The 21926-nt window shown below is 34.4% G+C and overlaps 1 protein-coding gene across 1 annotated transcript in view; it reads right to left on the bottom strand.

The window, feature by feature from the left end:
• The window catches only part of LRP1B (LDL receptor related protein 1B), a 470805-nt gene that overhangs the window by 50650 nt on the left and 398229 nt on the right, over window positions 1-21926 (bottom strand). The window contains exons 68-78 of the mRNA XM_027815297.2: window positions 21107-21213; window positions 20060-20192; window positions 16784-16906; window positions 16136-16258; window positions 15746-15883; window positions 15148-15282; window positions 13994-14113; window positions 11537-11778; window positions 5410-5633; window positions 5050-5156; window positions 1693-1809 (exon numbers count right to left, since the gene is read on the bottom strand). Coding sequence (XP_027671098.2) covers window positions 1693-1809; window positions 5050-5156; window positions 5410-5633; window positions 11537-11778; window positions 13994-14113; window positions 15148-15282; window positions 15746-15883; window positions 16136-16258; window positions 16784-16906; window positions 20060-20192; window positions 21107-21213 — 1569 coding nt within the window. The remainder of the gene's footprint in view (window positions 1-1692; window positions 1810-5049; window positions 5157-5409; window positions 5634-11536; window positions 11779-13993; window positions 14114-15147; window positions 15283-15745; window positions 15884-16135; window positions 16259-16783; window positions 16907-20059; window positions 20193-21106; window positions 21214-21926) is intronic.

A 21926-nucleotide genomic window follows, 5' to 3' on the forward strand; every position in this document is an offset into this window, starting at 1 on the left:
CATGTGTATTTAGTTTCAATTATCAGCCTTTGTTTGTTCCTATGGTTTTCCACTCTATCAATACTTAGAACTGACTATGTTATTCCACCATTTTATTTCAATAAAAATACTTTTAATTCATTATTTTATGCTTGCTTAATTACATGAGTTGAAGTCTTTAATCTCATTGCCAAGCAATTTCTAAATTTCCCCAATTTTCCTTTTTCTATCTCTCTTAATTTTTCCATAGTTACTACAAATGTCAATGGGAGATAAAAGGTGACATTGCTTTAGTGATCTTGTATTTCAGTATTAATTGCTACGTATGGAAGCAAAAAAGTTCCTGTGCTCCATTTTCTCCTTTATAAACCCCAAATCTGCTACATTTGGCACAGTGTAGTATATTCCTTTCAGGCTATAAATTATTTTGAAAGTCAACAGTTTACACATGTTCTATCCTGTAGCACTGTTGTGTCTTTTTTTTTTTTTTCTCCCCTTGAAGTATAACCTCATGTTTATTCTTAAAATATGAATGACTATTCAGACACGTTAAAACACAATCTAGGCTCTCTGTCAGTCTTCGTACCAGCCACAACACTGAGCACGGCATAAGCAAAATACGTATTTTGCGATAGATTACAGCCTGGCCACCATGAAATAGTATAACCAAAGGAGGTGCGAGAAAATTTATGAGGAGTCGTCACTGCCTTCCAAAATCTCATCGGGTATCTGCACAGAACGGTTCAGGGTTACAGAAGGTTGTAGTCAGATCCCTGCACTCAAAGTGATCCTTCTTCAAACGACTATTTCGATGCATACTGACCCAATTGTGAAATTAAATGTTATTAAACCAGAATAAGTTCATTTAAATCTGGTCCTCCTCAATTTGGATTATGGGAGAGGTTTTTTTAGTATCTTTCAGAACCCTCTGGTGCATTCCAGATCATTAGTTCAAGCACCCAGTAGCACTGGATATAACATGATCCCGATGAAACTCCAGTGCCAACTGGCCACTAGTAAATCCTCCCAAAAAGCAACTTCCAAATTTTTAATTTTTTTAATGTGTTTCTCTCTTGTCTACTCAAATTTCATAAATGGTTACACATATTATCAAATTGTTAAAAAGCCAACACACAATTCTATAAAAACAATGGTTACACATATTATCAAATATAATTGTTAAAAAGCCAACACGCAATTCTATAAAGACAAAGTTTGCTTAACCAGAATCTGTTTTCTTTTGAAAGGAACTTCCCTCATTCACATTCTGTTAGTAGAAATGTGTGATTACTTACTGACCTGAAAGCCAAACACATTATTTTTCCCAGAATGGATTCAGGTCAACTGTTCTACCACCTATACAATTCCTGTGCAGTGCAGACAGCTCTAATTTCTAACTGGTGATCCTGTTGCTATGTAAGTCCAAGGGAGGCCAAGTGTAAATATTAATCACAATGTTATTTATTAATACTCAAGTTAAAAATTTTATAACAAACATGGACATTTGCACATATCTTTTTTCCCTTAAAGTAACTTTGTCAGATCATCCTAAAGCTAGAATTATCTTATCTTAAATATCTGTTCCAATAATATCTGAAGTATTACCTAACAAAAGCAACAAATATTACTTAATAATCACTGCCTACATAGTTTCTCTGAATAGTGAAACTTCAGCCAAATGAAACAGAAATGCCACATGAAAGCTCTCCGTACCTTGTTTAGTGCTCACAGACACAACTGAATCTGACCCATCAAAAAGAACGCTGCCAATAACAGACAATTCAAAATCAGCCCAGAACAAACGCTGACTGAACTGATCAACCGCAAGACCTACAAAGAAAATAAAGGTCAAGTAGATATATAGATTTTGGAAAAAAAATAATATTTTTGTGTAACTGTACATTATTATATCATTCACATCCTTGTGAACACAAAATATGGCGACAACGAAAAAACATGACTGGAAACCAAGGAGAATAAAATATAACACCTTCTGCTTAAACCTTCCCCTTGAGGCAACCATGGTTTTTTGCTTTCTTTAACTTACTCTTCCGAGGTCAGTACCTTTTCAAACCCATTATCCTCAGCAGGTAGGGATATATAACAGGTGGGAATTAAATATAGAATCTAATCCTGTAATTTGCTCTAACAACTAAAAATCTATTATGTCAATATATTTCTAAGCAGAAGCATCAGTGTGACCACACGTTAAAAACGAGGCATTCAGATCTCACAGGGTCTTCCGAACCTCTCCTGTTTCTACAAGTATATCACCGCAGGGGTTTTATCACCAATGCTTCACATGCAGTAATTACTACAGAATTAAAATTCAGATTATTTTAATTACATTAGTGCTGCAAGACTTACAACAGCAATATAGACAGACATATACATTCACGTATATATGAAAAGAAAGCACAAAAGTGACTAACTGAGGGCACAAATAAGAATAAAAGATAGATAACATTGTGACTACCCAGCCTCCAGGCAATAACTACATAGTTAAATCAAGCAGTCCATGTTTCATAGAGGATGATTAAATGATTAATATGGCATTTTAGGTCATGTCAAAAGCTTCAGACTGAAAAAAAATCTTGGAACCATAAAGTAATTTAATTCTGAGCTTTTGAAGTTGTAGTGTATTTTTAATAATAATGGGGAAAAGTATTTTTCTTCCTATTTATGTAAGTAGGTAAGTCAGAAAAAATACATCAAAAGAAATTATACATAACAGCAAAAATACTTATCTTAAGGTCATAAATTAATCAGCTACAGATAGATGAGAAGAAATGGAGGAAGTCTGCAGTGAAGTATGTTTACATTTGCAACCCCATTTAAAAAAACCTTTTTAAAAGAAACATTGGTATTCAGGCATACAGGTAAAGAGAATAATTTCTGGTAAAAGATAATCACAATGTGTCAGCTCTGTGTGATACATGGTACCTGTAAGGGGGAATATTTTAGAAGCAGTCCCCATCTTCAGCTTTAAATTATTCTTTTCATTTTAATAAGAATACTTAAATAGCAAATAGTAAATAAAATCCTTTGTTTATATTTCACAGTACCAGAGATAACAATGTAAAACAGTATTTATCTTTGGTTTATACATACAGCATTTCTATGATAGTCATTTTTATGTAAATCACGTGAAGTCTAACCAAAATTGTCAAGCGCTCACCTCTTCTACTTTAAATAGTAAAGGTATTGTATTTAGTAATAGATTTAAAGAGCAGTGGAGTACAAATCTTTAGTAAAATGTTAAACTTAATCTAAACAATAGCAGTAAAAGTCTCATTTTGGAGAAAAAATTAAAGGCTTGGACTCTTACTTTGCATTCCCTCTATGAAGACACGGATCTGTGTGAAATACCTGACAAAAATTAAGATTCCATAAACATCTGCTTTCTACCATGAAGTGAAGAAAGCAAAGCATAGAAGGATGCCACAAAAGTGTTTTCAAGGCAGTAAGTACAGAAAATCTGTAGCATGGCAAGGCATTTGTGAAATTCCCTCTTTGCAAAGTCTGCTTATTTTTGGTAACTCTGCTAATTTTTTAATTTTCTTTTTATTTATCCTTATAAGGAGACAGAAGTCTGGTTAAATGTTTATATGAAACTTTTCTATATAAAATATAACAAGGGAAATTTTATGAAGAAAAGCTCTTGCAGTTCTGCTTCTGGTCAGGAAAGAAGTAAATACTTGCATTTTCAGATAATCTTTATACCATTGCTACCTACAAAATTCAATAAATTCACTAATCTAAACCTTATGACCAAAAAAAGTGTGTGTAAATACCCTTTAATGATCAAGGAAGTGGTGACTGGCTCTGTAGGACATAACTTTGTAAATCAACCAGACTGATAATAAGAGCCTAAGCACGATTCCAGCATCTAGAACTAAATCTAATGATTTGTATATCTGATATGTTCACAACGTTTTATATAAGTTCAGTAAAGAATACATAACAACTCTGATCAACATAGAATTCTGTTGTCTTTCTGTCTGAATAATCAGAAGATTCTTCCTGAATTTACTACTGATGGTAATTGTTATTGTTATCACCATCTTGCTTTTTACTTGCCTAAGGAGCATGAGCTTCCTCTCCTCAAAGCTTTCCTTATCATACATGTAATTTCTGAAGTTGCTACATTTCAATCTAATCAATGTCAATAAAGAGTGTTTCCTTTAAGGGATGAGTATGATTTGCATACACATCACCATAAGCCCACCTTAGCACGGGACTTAACAGTCTGTGAAAATATTATTACTTGTTGCTGTGATAGTGGCAGCTCCTGAGATGATTAAATATTCAGACAGCATCCTCCTGAAAGAAGCCTACATTTCAATAGATATGCGTACTAAAGTTGGACAAACTCTAATTTACAATGCAATAATAACAAATTATCATTGTAAACCTGGAGAAACATCAAAGATCTCATGAGAAAATGGATCACGAACAAATCATTTGTGGTTTCAAGACAGAATGCTGCTATTTAAGAGAGACAAATTTTATTCTGGATTTATTATTTCCTTTGTCATAAAAATTACTTTTAACCTGCCAATGGAGTCTTAATGGTAATTCACAAGATCTCAGCATGTACTGTCAAACTTCAAAATAGACCTGTAAAATACTGAGATAATTGAGTTGCTTCTTTGAATACCTAAATCTTGTTTTATACTATTCCGCAGCGTATTCAGGAATGTAACTAGAATACTCAGTGAGATTTCAAACGTGTTCTTAAAAAATGTGTCTCAAAACTAACTGGTGTTCGCTTAATTGATTTGGCTTGTTCAGTGTTATTGAACAAATCATATTTTAACCGATTATATATAGTCCTTTGATACTGCTTTGTGAAATCATCATGTTAAGCTTTGTTACAAAAGTTTAAGTCATATTAAGATGTATCATTTGAAAACAAAACTAAGAATTTTATTAGCAACGGCATATGAATAATCAGAATGAATATTTTAAGAAGCTTTTATCTGCAAACTGAGAAACTGGAATTCAGCCAAGATATTTCTTTGAGTTAGCAAGTGTCATATAATTAGGAAAAATGGATAAGCTATATACCTGTAGGTCTTTGTAAATTCTTTTGAACCAATATCCTTCTCAGAGTACCATCCATAGATGATTCCTCTATGTGAGAGCGATCCCCAATAACTGTCCAATACATCATCCTAGAAGTATTAAACATAAAAAATAAGCTGGATGCCTATACAGAACCTCAAAACACTTCACTGACATTAAATGATTATGAGCCTTTCAACCTAACTGAAAGATGAAAGATCCTGATTTACACACAGGTAAATTGGGAAGGACAGTTAAGTAAATGACTTGAAAAAGTTTAGACATTTGTAAACATAATTTTATTTCTCTATTTTGCATTTTTGTTTGAATTACTAAAACAGAGTAATGTTGCAACATACATACCCCTTTTTGGGATTTACAGCAATTGCATATGGTTCTCCCGCCATGCTTGTAAGGAGCCTGGTACAGTTAGGTCCGTTCAATTGACCTACATTGATGGAGTATCTCAGACTAGTCCAGTGCGTTGTGTAGTAGCTGAACCAATGCATTCTGGAATGATCAGTCCAGTAAACGTTTCCAGCAACCCAGTCAACAGCAATGCCCCTAGGTCTTTTGAATTCTGGACACTAAAAGGAACAGATGTCAAAGTCAGATTTATGGAAATGAATACAGCAGCTGTATTGTCAAGGATTTATGCAATGTTTGGCAGTTAAGTAAATTTTACCATTAACATGGCAAAATATTTTAAAACACTGTATTGGAAAGACACCAATTCCACCTGTAGGAGATAAGCTCTAAGTGATCTGCTGACAGTTCTGTTCAATGCAGAACAGTTCAAACCTGTTTTCTCAAGCCTAATGCTACCTACAATAACAAAAAGACTCTTGGGCATGAACTTCTTGAACTACTGATACTGAAGCAACTAGCTGTTACTTACTGTAATTCAAAAGCAAAGGAAAAGGAAGAATTAAGATTATATATACAGCTACTATAGTCCGTGCAGAACTATGGTGTGATGTCCCACCCCATCCCTCAGTGAAAACAGTGCTCGAGACCATCCTGAGGTGTGGCTGCTCAGCCGTCTGCCAAGGATAAATAAAACCGCTGCATAAAGTTAATTCTGCATTCTGACCCATACTAGCACGCAATTGCAAGGAATTCTTTAAGTGTTTCTCTTCCCTTCCTGGTAACTGCTTCCGTGTTCCACCACCAATTAGAAGCAGAGTTACTGCAATATTCAGCTTCACGTATTATAATGTGACTGATTATAACTTCACAATTCTAAAATGTAGTATCCCTGTCATGATTTCAGTTATCGTTAAGGCCTAGATCCCCAAAAACGGTTGTAAGGACAGAAGTTCGTAAAGCAAATAGGAGTTACCAATGAACAAGTTTCTCTAAAGTTTACTAGCATTCCCTCAAATAGTAAAAATCTGTAAAACAGGTCTAGCCAATCATTTCTAACATGAATGCAGCATACCATAAAAGAGAAAAGAAAAAAAATCAAAGACCTGCATGAGCTAAATACATATGCAATTGTTTGCCTGTTTACCTATAATGACACCAACTTAAATTATGAAAAAAAAATGTCTAATCCTTGACAAATGCAGTAATGGAATGCTACTAAGCTACATAACTGAAAAATCAGGAAAGAAAATCCTTGTTTTCTTCAGGTGTCAGAGTTCCCTAATACCACAAAGACATTTGTACACTAGTTTCATCATAAAATAAAGGTCATTTCATTCTCTAGGTAAAATAATAGGACTGCAAGGGTGAATTTAGATCATTGCTCATAAACATTTAGTTCTGCAAAAATGTCACAGAATGCATGTTCTAGAGATATTCAGAACCCTGACTTTCTATTTAGATGAGTATTAAAGCAGCAAAATCAATCACTGCATTTACAAACAATATTTCTTTAAAAACAGGGCCACAGTGATATTTATTAAAGTTAAACAAAATAATGTATCGTAATTCCTTGTTATGAAATTATGATACTGGTGGCATATGCTGCCAGAAATACCAAAATTTTTATTTTATTTTATTTTTTAATAAATGTAGCATTTGCATGCAATAACTTTTTTCTTTGTTACATTATCCAAGCAACATTCCTGTAAAGGACAAGATACCCCAAAATGTAGGTATTTTTAGTTAAGCATTATTGTATTTTTAATCACAACTCCTTTTAATTCTGGGCAATATTCAGGCAACTGTGTCAAGAAGCCCCTCATACCTGCAGATCTCCAGTTACTACTTGGGAGACTGCAAGGGTTAATGGTACTGGTTTACAATGCTGAAACAAATATTCTTTTAAAGGGAGGGCAGCTGTCATGGGCAGCACAGCCCCTTGCCTGCCTTTGGACTGTTCAAGAACCACTGTGGACAGTAAGACTGGTTTTTTTTGGAGCCTGGTAAGCACGTGATGGGAGTTAGCACGTAGAGTGAGAGACAGCTCCCAAAAAACTGGTAGTAGAAGCAGATGAGGCAAAGGGACATCCTAAAAAGATCCTGGAGCAAGGTTGGGTTGCTTACTAACACTGACTTTTTCTCATTCTTGTCAACAGCACAAGAGAAGTGAAATTTCAGTAACACTGGGGTGCATATTAAAGATCAAATGAACAAGGAGACAATCAGAAGAAATGGAAAGGAGCCATCTGCTGTTAAGAGATTTAAAAAAAAAAAAAAAAAAAAAGAGAATAAAACCTACTAGCTAATGCCATGGCTGTGTAATTCTCAGTTGTGTTCATTAAGTTTCAGCCCAGCTACATCATATTTCGGATGTCTTATGCATCTTCTCATACTGTCTAGGAAAATTACTTACTGTAAATGAGCTTTTATCTAATAGCTTATTTGGATTATGTTAATTTTGAAGAACGATTTTGCATAGAGAATAAGGATGGAAATACAAAATCACATTAGTATTTTCTACAGTTATTTTAGCCCACTTTGGTGCTAAATATAACATACTACAACTTATTAGAAAAATTGGGGTTTGAAGCTTAAACACCTTTTATAGCATGGTAATCTCTGCACAACTACAGACCCTGTCAGCTTGGTGACTTCTGATCAGAACTGCTGCCTACCATAAAACCTGTTTTAAAGGTAAGGAACTGAAAAAAAAAAAAAAAGAAAAAAAAAAAGAGCTGCAGTCATAAAAGCTTGGACCTGGAAACCATTTTGATATAATGTTAGGTTACAGAAAAATTTTCAACCCCTGAAGTTGAGTTTGACAGCAGAAAACATGTACACGTGCAGCAGGAACCCGTCCGTGACCTTGCAATGCTTAGCATTTTACCACAGAAAGACTAAATTACAAATCTAATTTATACCATTAGCACATGTGAAGTGATATTTTCTCTACTTCAGAGAAACTTGGTACGACATTGGTGTGGAATAAAGTAAACCAATGATTTCTTGTTGCTTAAAATATCTTCATTAAAAATAAAACATTATCTAATATATTTGGAACAGTAAAAATAACTGAGAAACAATAAGACTAGAAAACTTTTAGACTTTCACGTGCAGACACAGAGAATTTTCCTCGACAGACCAGCAGCCCGGTTCACCTAAGCACTATTTCTGTTACATAAGTAGGATCATTTAAAAATCCCAACCAGTTGATTCCAGAAAGAGAGGGTCTCTCCTAAGTACATAAACTTCACCCATATAGAGCTATAGCTTTAAGGTAAAACAATAAATTAACGCTATTTAGAGAAAACAGTCTAGAAATTGTTTCCGTTCACAGTGATACGCTGAATTTCACAGCGGCCTGGGGCAAACACTGGGATATATTGGATATCTTGCAAGAGCGGTTAAGGGTCTCGTTAAGCTCTCAGAACACTGAGGCTGGAGCGAGCTGCTAATATACTGACTGGATACACTACAAATCCTACGCTTTTCTTCCTGTTATGCCATACAATTATTTCAGTGTTCAGCTTTGTGTCCTCTTCCATGAAAAACATCACCTGAGTTCAAGTGTCAAGTTACTGTGTGTCGAATAGTCATTCACATAACTAATACATCTCTCCCCAAGGATTATGTCAGTAAACAGCTGCACATGTTATCACCAATTCATTTATACAGTCTTAATTCAATTGGAATGCAACTCTTCTCTGCACCCGCCAATAAACTCTGAAAGTTGATACATACTATTTCCTTTAACGCTTCAGTTTGTACCAAGCTTAAACCCTTTTTCGCAGAAAAATACAAGAGGTACTTAAAGGTATTCTCTGAGGAAGACTCTTGATATGCTAATTCCACGGAGCAATTTCAGTTGAGATGGATTTTTGCATTAATGCAATTACCTGAAAATGCAGGTGACTTTGTTCAAGTTTACTGTCCTGATTTACATATCAAAGTCTAGATATAAAAGTTATAATGTAACCTTTGAAAACTTCTCCATCAAAAAACTTGGGCTAAATTAAGGAATTCTCAAGCTTTTCAACACCGAATTTAAGTGACAACATTACAGCAATGCTATAAAACCAATTAACCTACTGATCAGTTATATATAAGGCAATAATATTTGAGTATTCATAAGATAACGCTGAGAAAATATTCTGAATAGTTTAGCACAATGCGAAGTAAATGTTTTACAAATATAAATGAAATGTGTTCAAGATATATTCAGATACAGTCTGTGCATTTTCCACCTATTTTTTGGTAAGAAGCTTTGGATGGCTTGGACCAAGAATCTTCATGAGCATCTGCCTCTACTGAAGAGGCAGGGGAAAATGATGCATAAAGCAAAACGTAATTTTCCCAATAGTTTTGAATTAAGAGGAACTGACTAGAAAGTGTACTTTGTATAGTAATGTAATGGTAAACAGACACAAAAAGCAAAAAGTATTTCCGTACTTCAGAAAAATAATCGTAATTCTAAGAACACTTTATCTTTTTTAATTTAAATAGGGAGACAATGTCAAATCAGCCATGAAAAATTCAATCCCTGAAGAAGTCTCCAGGAAGGTTATGTTCAATTTTATGGACCTGTAAGCAGGTGTAGATCCATTAGAGAGGCTGTTGGTCAGCAGACTACCCTTATCCTTGCAAAAGACACCTGCATATTAACCAAGAAGAAATAAAATAAGCAACAACAACCCCTCAAAAACTTTAATTTCACAAGATTTTACAAGTTCTTTTCTAATAATGAACTCCATACAGAGATATGTCTGTCAGGATTTCTTAGGTACAGGTATCTGCAACATTTAAATGAGAAAAACAGATCACAGTAGAATTACTCCGTATCTTCAGTACAGAGGTTATCCAAACATCTTTTCCCAAAACACAAATGGCACACCTGACCTACTAGAAATGCTAGGAATAATCTTCTGTTTTAGATCTACTTTATATACACTTTCTGTCACCAAAATCTAGACCCCTGTTTTTCTGGGCAGGTGGAAGCGTGGGTTTTTAACCACTCTGTCCATATATATGCCATCACAGACACCAGGTATCGTCAGTGCCCATTGCTGTCTGCATCCCCAGGATTTTTGCCCTGCTGGCATCAAAAGTCAGGAATGTTGTTCATTTGCAAAGGAGATACCCTTGAATAAAAGGTACTGAGAAGTGATTTCAGATTCGGTGTAAGAACTGAATGATACCTGAGAGATTAGCCTACTGTCACCACTGCTGGCGATTCCTACATTCATGTGAACATACAGTCATCACTGTCACCTCTCCTACATTTAAGGAAACAGCCACACAGGTGTTTTTTCTAAGCTGATTTATTATTGCCCAAGAAAAAATTAAAAATTCTCCTTTGCCATCACATTTAATAAAAAGTAAAATAAATAACTAACTTCTAAATTTACGGCATTATAGAAACACCAATGTAAGGATCACATATTTATCTTCAATTCAGCACTAACACTTCCTTGAGAATTTTGTAGAAATATATTAGGCAAAATGAGTATCAATCAGCATTTATTTTATTTTCAGGTAAAGCCCACTTTAAATTACCGTAGGTTATAAAAATCCACTTTTCTGCTGTGAAGTGCAAAATTACATTTATGCTTATTCAAAAGAAGATTTTGGATATGCAAATTATATTCAGTTCAACATAGAAATGTTTATTGTTCTGACTTTTAAATATTTGTCATAGCTTTACCGATATTATGGTTTATATGGTCACTATAGAAATGAAGCTTGTCTTTGACCTATATACATGTTCTGCCTTCCAAGGATTTGAAATTCATGCTTTTCTTTAAACCACATGTTGCATATATAGGTCTATTATATTCTGTCTTGTCTCCCTTAAAATACAAAATCTTGATGCTATAGAAGCTTGGAAAGATTGTAACACACTGGTTATTTCCCTGTGGAAAACTTTAAAATACTACAGTTGTGTGACCACGTCTGTCAGTCTTGAATGGAAAGGCATTAGTAGACATATATACAACTTGAATAAAATCATTCACACATGGACATCTTAATTTATTAAATCAGCACATGTTATTATAGATAATCAGAACAGAAAGGTATATCAAAATAAATTTGCATCATGTAATCTTTGATTTTGATCACTTACTATTAAGCCACTGTTACTTTGCCTTCTCTCTCTATCGTGAAGTTTTCTGTAGAAAATCCCTCCTGGATTAAATTGAGTACTCCAAACAATCATGTCCCCTTGAAAATATGCATCCATTCCAGTTATCCTTGAATTATGTTCAATATGTGATATTTGCTGATGAACATCACTGTAGTTGAATGGATATGCAAAACCCAGGATGTCAGTGTCATTAGCAACATAGAGAACTTGATCTTCAGAGCCTAGGGATTATTATAATGAAACAAAAATAAGGTAAATGTCAACTAATGCAAAATCAGTGCTTTTCACTCAAGTAGCTTCTTGGTGTTTGTCTGGTAAATTCCTATGTTAAAATTACTTTCTGACTGCAAAAACACTCACACATACTGGGTAGTAAATGCAACTCTTCATACTCTGACACCAGTATATTGTTTCAATGAGTTGAAGCTCACACTGTGACACCTAAAACTATATTTTAAGGAGTATGTAATATAAGAATTTGAACACTTTAAACATAAAAAAAAAATAGGGGATATTATGTATTAAGCCCATATGAATCGCTACATCTTTTTTTATATGGATGTTGTATCTAGATGATCATAAATGTATATATTAAAGGAACACAAAGTTGACAATAAGAATTATTTTAAACTGCTCAATCGGAAATTAGAAATGGAAACATCCTATCTTTAGTGAAGGAAGCAAAGTTTTGAAATGGATTGCAACACAAGCAAACTGGACCAAAGCTGCTACAGAATATGTGCAGCTGTGTCTTCTATCTCCTCATTTCAGATAGTGAACATTTATAGGTACCTGTGGATGAGAGGTATTTACGAATAGCTAGTTATAATTTTGATTCATATGTTGCAAAGTACATTATTCACAAGAAAATGCTCTCTGGTATCTATTCATTAAATTTTGAGAAAGTTTGAAATCTGCTGGATATATTAGAATGTATTTGCAATTTTTTAGTTTTCCAATTTGTATCACATTTATCCACTGAGACTCAACTTATAATAATGTCTGTCCAACACATTTCCTCCTTGTCAGTATGAAATACAACAACAAAAAAAAAAGTTCCCTTGCTCCTGCTAAGTACGAGAAGAAACAGGATTTCCATTAAAGTAAGTATCAATGTGGGAAAGACATACACATTAACTGTATTACAATAGAAACGAAGCTTGCGAAGAATTCAGAGGTAGGATAATGATTCCCAGAGTTTTAAATTATAAGCCCTCAGAATAATGTCTGTGCTTCTACAATAACAAGCCACCACCCCCAACTAGTAACCTTGCTTGTTCCCATGTCATAATTTGACTGCTTCTTCAGTGATAGGCAATGATGCTAAATCCTGACAGAGTCCACGTTACGTATAGAGGAAACTACTAATGATTCATTAGTAGAATCTTCCCATGGTAAGTTTGCTTCACGAAAACATGAGCAGAGCATGTAAAAAATCTGACCATCACTATCTAACTACCCAGCATGGTGAACCTACATTACTAACGGGTGTGCTACAAAGAAGGAAGGACTGGAATTAACATTATACCAGCTGTTAAGGTTCTAGACGTATGGCCACAACATGTGGTTACTGGCCATGAGGTCCAAATCAGGTACAGCTGATAGCTGTGCACCACAGAGATGTGTATGGGGCCGCACCTTGAAACTACGACACTCATTCGGCAGTGAAGACTCCAAGTGGAGTTGCAAGTCAAATTCACACCAAAATTTCACTAAATTGCAGGTGAAATGGTATGACCATACTTTCAGTTATTCAGGTAGAGATCCATAAATGTTATGTTAACTTTACTCAGGCAGGTGGGTTATTGCTTGTTCCATTTCTAAAATGATTTAAAAGCTACATACCCAGTTTTACCTCCATTTTGTGCGATGCCTTATGAAAGACAGAAATAGCATCGATGTGTGTACATTTCTTTACATTCACTGGACCATGAACTAGGCAGCTGATTTATAGGATTACATTCTTAGGTGACTGTACTTAGAAAAAGTCGACTTAAATGACTTCTATAAGATTTCTCAAGAAGACAAAGCAAAACATGGTAACTCCAAATACTATTTTATTCCTAAAGTCCTAAAACATGTTTCTATGAAAAAAATGATTCTTCTCTCCAGCTTCTAAATCTTCAACAGAATACTTACAAGCTTGCTATTATATAACCTCTTTTTTTCTTATTTGTGTATATATTTTTGTAAATAGAGAAAGCCGAAGTTGGAAATAGACTTTCATATTAAGTATGTACATTTACATGGGAGCGATAAGAATATACTGCTTACCACAATGACAGGTAAAAATCTGAGTGGTTTTGAGAATTATTTCTGTGCACTATGCAAGAAATACTAATGTAAAACCAAACTGTATATGCAACACATTAGTGTTACCAGCCACGTACATAACAAATTATTTACTACTCTCGATTTTGATTTGTCTAGCCTTACCTTTTGCTATGCAGCTGTTATTCCTCTCCTTATAGTTTTTCTCACATGCACATTTATATGACCCCTTAATATTGTTGCAGTGTTGGGAGCAGGTACCAAATACCATACACTCGTTGATATCTACAAGGAAAACAATTGTAATTTATACACTTATAGCTTAATACACTATTATTTAAGATGTTTGGAAAATCATGGAACAAAGCAGATGAACAAAAGGAACTCATAAACATTGGTGTTATCTTGCAAGAGTAAAAGAAGTCTTCTGCAATCATCACTAATGTTATTTCTGCTGCAACCAACATATCTCAGAAAGATTTTCTTGTATTATTTCTCCACCCTTCCTATATCAATCTATTTTCATTAGAGCTTGAAATCAACTTTGAGAATGAAAATGTCTGTTACAATTATCTTCAACATATCTGCTTCTGGTACAGTCAAAATTATGTGATTCTCCCTTGATGGAAAAGCCCCTGTGTATAATTTTTCTTAAAAGACAAACAATGAAGTTTTTGTATGCAAGTATGTATTTCACTTTGATAATCCCACTGAAGTGATCTCCCACTTTTTCTTTAAGTTACTGCTCATCAGTAAGAAAATTAATTCACAACCTTTTCTTTGGGAAGGTACATTCATCTTATCTTTCTGATCAACTTTTTCATTATAACAACTATGCCTTTTTTCCTGACCAGCGTGGCATCATATATATTAAGACTACATTTTCTAAGAAATTTCACTTTAAATCTGTTTGTTTTCATTTCAGTTCTGTTTCACACATCTTCATTATTTCAATCATCTCAAAATATTCTCGTATACCAACTTTAACACCAGTCCCAACTGCTCACTTAAATAATATAATAGACCTTAAATCACCAACTTATCCCTTAAATTATTAAATCATTTAGTGGTCTGACCTGAAACTTTTGACATTCACAACCAATCTTAATCTTTGATACTGTTTCCACATAAAATGCATAAGCCTACATCTAGTAAATCCTTTAAGTTTCTTTTCCTGATTTCTTAATCCATAGCTATGAAAAAGTTTTTACTTGCTGAAAAAAAGTATGTGATACGTATCTCCTTCTCTAGCATAGAAAGTTGACTGTGCAGTTGACTTTTAATACTCTACAGTGAGGGATGATGGAAAAGATCTGTACCTTCACATTGCCTATTCTTCCTGTTTCTCTGAAACCCAGGTTTACACTGACACAATAGGGATGTTTTTGTTTGACTACAGTATGCATCATCTCCGCAAGGATTCACATTGCCTTCACATGTATATTCAGCGACACCTAAACATAAACAAAATGTCTAAAAACCCGCTGATATATGTGTTAAAACTGTTAAAAATGAGATCTTAAATAACAAAAACAAATAAAAAATTTATCTTTCTGTTAAAAAAGTATTAGGTAAATTTTAAACAAATGCATGACATTACAGTATTTACCTACATATGCATATAAATTGACAGCATTTAATTGAGATAATTTATTTCACATCAAGAATTTAATACTAAAATTTATCTTGTTGTAAACATCAAACAAAATACTTCAAAACCTCAAGAACTACTCTAAAAACCACTACAACCTGAATTGCTATAAAATTTGTATAGAATTACCTTTTTTTAACTAAAAAAAAAGCTTTAAATTTAGTTAATTTCTGTGTTGTTGAGTAGGTTTTGCATGGATGAAAATTTCTGTTAATTATTTCTTTTCTACTACAGTCACAAAAACATATCTTGTCAACCAAACTCACTTATTTTGCAGTCTTGCTCATCTGAACCATCTCCACAGTCATCAAACCAATCGCACTGCAGCTCCATTGGAATACATTTCTTATCATTACAAGCAAACTCATCTTTTTTACACGGTCTTGCTTTATATGTCATTTTATCTATATATTGTAAATTAATAAGAGAAAAATAAATCAGTATTTATGAATCTTAGATTATTTTAGACACACACAAATGGGAATCACCATGAAACATTTAAGCAACTGAAAATGATTTCAGGCTTAATTTCTTTCGAATTCTGATCTACTAACCTCCAGTTAAGCTTTACTGAAGGACAAGCAGATCTCTGTAACAAAGCTTGCCTTCAAGTTGTTTTCTTTGATCTGAATACCTTGAAAGGTAATACCACCTACCACAGTGATCTTCATCCGAGTTATCACCACAGTCATCAACATCATTGCAAATCTGCTCAAGTCGTAGACAAACCCTGTTGTTTCTACATCTGTACGGTCTGGTTGGAGGGCATGGAAATTTTACTGTATATTAAAAAAAAAGGAACCAGCTATTACCCAGCTAGTATTCTTGAACCTTCTTTAATGTCTCATTATTAAATCAATAAGCAGGCATAGGAACACAGCTGTACTTGGCATATGAATGGTACTTGATTTTAACTTCTGGTACCTAATGGAATAACACTTCAACAGTGTTTAGGATATACGTTCTTCATTTAGGGAATGAAATTATTTTATGTGATAAGGGTAATTATGCTTCTTTTTGAGAATCAGTAAACATGACAGAAAAATAACAAAGGAAGTAGGGTGACCAATATTTCAATGTAGAAGTAATTTTTTTCCCATCTGTGCATTTCCTACAAAAAGATTAAAATCTTATCTGAAATTACATGAATACCATGAACAGAAAGCTGTATCCCACATGTGAAGCTACTGTTCTAAAAGTACAATAAAGAAAACTTAGATGCATATGTCCTTATATATTTATGTATGTTACATGCAATTTCTTGCTTTACTACATGAAAAGCACTGAAAAATGTAATGCCATACCACACATTTCAGTAACTTCATCGGAGTTATCTCCACAGTCATCCTCACCATCACAAACCCAAAAATGTAGTTTGCAGAGGGAATTGTTGCACAAGAATTCATCAGCTCTACATATATTTCCCCCTGGGACGTTGAAAAGATGACAGGGAAAAAAAAACCCAACAACAGAAAAACAGAAAGACAAAAGAAAGAACATAAATACTTGATAAAACCAGGACAACAGCTTATCACTCACTACCTGCAGAGAACGACACATGTACTATAACTAAATGAACAGATCCCAAATAAAAGGGTTGGAGAGGCAGAGAGTAATACTCATTTAACAATCTATTCCTCGACCACACACTTTTTTCACTTCCTTCTCATGACTGTTAGCTAGGAATTACCTCTTTGCCCTGTCTAGAAAGGGCAGTTATTAGACCGACGCTGCCAGCCCACCAGCTAGGCACGCTGCCCTTGCATTTAGCCAGGGGATGCCTGCGCTATTCCTGTCCGTAACTGCCTTCGGTGATGCCCCTTTCAGAGCAGACCTGGCCAAGTGCATCAGTACATCTGTGCGTCAGAGAATGGTACAAACCAGAACACAGAAATACGGGCAAATTTGTGAAAGGCCACTTCAGTGCCCGTTTGTTTCACATGAATGTCTGATTCCCTGCCTATTCCTACTCCCACCCTCTGAGCCACGCGTCATGTTCAGAAGAGACAAAGTGATTGCAGTCCTTAGCCACAAAGCAGCACCTTTGTCTTCTCCTGAGAAGTAACAGGCTTGGCCAGGCTTGTAACAGCCCCATCAAGTATAAACTCTGTAATCGGGGAAGATCTAGTCATGCAGGCACAAAGTGGATAAGACTAGGTGACCTCCAACAGTCTCTTCCTCTTTGTAACTTCTGAAATTTCTCATTAGGATATTTACTGAACACAGAATGGAGCAAGAAGAAATTCTTCCATGTAACTTCAGTATTGATTGAACTCTGAATCATCTAACAAAATGGAACAGAGGGTGAGATAATTTATTTTTAAGCTGGAATGCTCAAGCTTTAGAAACTAGTTCAAGTTGGATTTAGTTTTAATATGTGTAGCAGTAAATTTTTGTTTCAAAATTATGACTAAATTTTACCCCTAGCAATCAATGAAGTTACGGAAACTTCTTGAAATCAATTTTCTATGTCACATTTTTTTATGGTAACCGAATTGTCAGTTTCCTGAGAGGAGCAGAGTATAAAAGAAATAAAGCTGTATACCTGCAGAGGAGGAACCAATGAAACACTTTACGGTAACACCAAAACTCTCACTGTGGCTTACCTCAATGCATTATAGCTACCCTATATAGTTAGATCAAGCTCCAGCGGCTTTTTACTTATTCATCCAGTGCCCTGTTCACAGCCCATTAAAATCAACAGAAATCTTTCTTTTGCTCTGAAGGGTTCAGAATGGTTTAAATTTTTTTTTAGGAAATTAATTTGCATGAAATACCCATGTAAGAGGATGTTGGGAACTCTCACACCATGTTACCAAATACAATTCACTGCCTTTTGCAAATATACTTTACAAACATTAACAGAAATATTTTTTAATATTATCCAAGGAAAAAATATATAAAATTCAAGTATGATTCATGATGAAAGACATGAATATAAATAATTGTGTGCGTAATCACAGTATAACCATAATTCTAGTTGTATAGTAAGATTGAAAGGTACTATATTTATAAATATGCACAGTGGGCTACAAATAAATATTACGGAGATTGTTTTAGAATGCTGTAGAATAAAACTCCATTCACGTCTGCCGCCTTTCCAAAGAGGAAAAAATTAGTTATCAGTGAGATAAACTGGCATTTGTTTCATATGATTGCTCTGCCTGTCATAATTCCTTTATAGGATAGATTTCTATAACAGAAATCATAATTGTGACATAAATACAAAGTATTGCAGCAATAACCAACTAGGCAAAAGGCTTCTTATTGCATTATAAGCAATTTGCAGTTCACAGAAGGTCCATTATGCTAGCCAAAGAATAATGTGGGCTTCAGAGAAAATAAGTGTGTTGCTATTTACTTACACTTCATTGCTTTTTAAAGAGATAAAGTCCAGATATTTTAAAAGCAGTTTTAAAATGGACTAGAAGTTTTTTAAAACTTTGTTATCTTAGTCTTCTTAGAACAATTCACTTCAACACTTCCAAATGGGATGTTTTTCTCTTTGCATCTACACATCTTTGGAACGTTCTTCCCCTTTTCTTCATTTTCTGGTCTCTCATTCAAGTTTAATCATCCCATATAACTTCTTTTTTTTAGTGGTGCTGCTTAATAGACTTTCAACAAAATAAGGGAAGGCTATTTTACTCTATAATAATTGCTTGCTTCATCTCTGATTATTATTACTTATTATTGTGCTGCATTATGCTTTTGAAGTTACACACATTATGTGACTGTAGATGACTAACACAGAACTACTCACTTTGAAGAAAAGAAAAGAAGGAAAATCTGGAAAAATTAAGAAGCTGACAAAATGCTGAGTAAAGTTTTGCTTTTGAGAAGAATTCTATAATTTGAGTAAGAATTTCTGCATTTGCAACAATTAATGATTTACTACACTTACCAAGAATTTTGGGCAGAGTTACACTGCTACTGCCTGGTAGCTGAAGGAAGGTTCAGTTAAAAAAAATATCATCAGCAACCATGAGAATTAGTTTAACAGATGTAGTTCACAGAAACCTATTTGGAAGGTTAATCATGAGCATGACAGTCTGAGCATAGTGTTTAGCTTCATGTGAATCAAGTTATGTGCGTATTTCTTTTCTCTAAGGAGACTGAGAATTCAAAATGTGGTTTTATGGGTTCTGGTTAGTTGCAACATTTCATCTCCACAGAAGAAAATAAAAAAACTGGGGTCTTAGGATTACTTATTTAGCAATTTTTCATTATATTGCATGGGTTTTTAATTTATTGTTGCCTATAAAACTGTAAATTAACTGGATTTATTACAGATTTCCCTGATGAGACAGAATGCTTCCAGTAATAACACAACCTTTTGGTCCTTGAGGAAGGAAATGCAAAGGAACAACAAGCCGGGAGTCATAAAAAACATAAGTTTTGTTTCCTCTTGTAAATTGCTTGTGAAGCTGCTATACTGTCTTTGTTGAAGAAGGTCACAGAGCTTTTATTTTATCACTGAGAATGGCCAGGGTACCACTAACTTACAACCTGTATTACTAAATAAAATAAATAAAATAATAATTTAAAAAAGTAAGACTTTTAAAAAAAGTGTTTCTCACCTTGGTCACAGTTTTCTTCATCACTGCCATCCACACAGTCATGGATCCCATCACAAAGCCATCTGACAGGGATACAGTAGGCTTTATTTTTGCATCGAAACTGGTGGTCTTTACATTCTGTTACACAATCTATCTGTATGAATACAGAAATGAACTAAGTATTAATGAATGAGAGCAACAACATACTAAAGACAAACCTAATAAAATTTGCCAACACTGTTTTTCATTGTCCTATGGATTTAATACAATAAAGTTGTCCCTGATGACACACTGTGCAATTTCAATAGTTATTGAAGTCCAAGTGAAATTGTAACCACACATTATATAAGTTCTGATAGTTCTGATATTATTACTTTATGTTGCTCAGTATTAGCAATGGAAACAATGGCTACATTTACATTTCTGAAGCCAACCACCCTACAAGGAATGACCCTAGACATGAGACCAGTTAGAGTGAACTGGCTCATAACCACATTGATGAGGATGTGTAGCATTCGGTTCAGGCACCCTTCATACTCCTAACTAGCACCTTTATGGCTCTGAGAAGTAACAACTCTTTTTGGTCTTTTTTTCTTCAAATTGTTCATGCAGGTAGTAATTTTTGTTAGAAAATATCAACAGTGCAACACGTAGAAAGAGCATGGCAAGAAGGCCCATGGAGGCTGAGGTGCCTGTTAGGATTGTGTTCAATTAATCTAGAGGACAGAGGGAGCCAAACGTGACACAAACTAGCCCACACTGTGAGTACGGAGCAGTCCCTGAAGCAAACTCACCCAGAACCATGCTCACGTTTTGACTTGGGGGAAACAAATTTGTCTACTCCAAAAGGTGTCCTCAGAGCAAACAAACACAATGCAGTGTAACTACCAGGGAACCAAAATCATGGGGCTAAGTTATCTGACAGAGTTCAATGAATGCAAAAAAAACCCCATTGGCCCTTGTATTTATCTTCAGATCTAGAACTGTTAACAAATTTCATGTCAGACAGTGGGGGGAGGGTGGGGGTGGTGGGTGGAGGGGTGTGATCAACAGAAATTTGTCATCTACCTCATCAGATCCATCAGCACAGTCATAGTCTCCATTACATTTCAAAGATGCCGAAATACAGCCTCCGTTTGCACACACGTACTCACTTGAAGAGCAGGTTGGAGATGCTGGTTACAAACACATGTTTTAGCAATAAGAAAAAGACAATTTCTAAATAAGCTGCTTTAAAATTTTCATCTGGTCGACACAGTAAGCAGATGTATTTTTAGCTCATCAAAGCTTTTCCAAACGTTTGTAAGCTACAATGAAATAATTGACAAAACTGAATTGTTGCATCCTAAGTAAGTTGTATAATGATAGTGAAAGGATATTTGTGTTTTAGCACTGAGAAATTTCTTTTTGTGTTTTCCTGATGCTTGGTAACAATGGTAACTGCACACACACACACATTCATAGAAGAAGTATACTAAAAAACCTGTATTCTTTAAAATGGGCTTAGAGTTCACCTTAAGTAATGTAAATGCTTAAAATTATATAGGATAAATTTATAAGAAATATGGTTTATATGGTTTTAGAAAGTATAGATCATTACAATTAAAATAAATACAAACTAATCAGTTTTATGTAAAATATAGGCAGATATTTTTGTTGCACTGTAAATCAGGGGAGTTTTGTCACAGGCTTCTATGAGTTGCACCCACCAAGATGAAGCTTACAAAAATATAGGAAAATTCCTGCAGAAATAAACAACTGCATTTTCCAAGGATATAAAAAGGAAATAAAACAATAACAACAAAAATAATAACTTGCTAGAGAAAACCTTTGCATAAAGAGTAGTACATTTTGAATGAGAACCATGAAGCAAAAAATCCCCAGAGAA

Source organism: Falco cherrug, chromosome 8, assembly GCF_023634085.1.
Source record: "Falco cherrug isolate bFalChe1 chromosome 8, bFalChe1.pri, whole genome shotgun sequence".
Lineage (NCBI taxonomy): Eukaryota > Metazoa > Chordata > Aves > Falconiformes > Falconidae > Falco > Falco cherrug.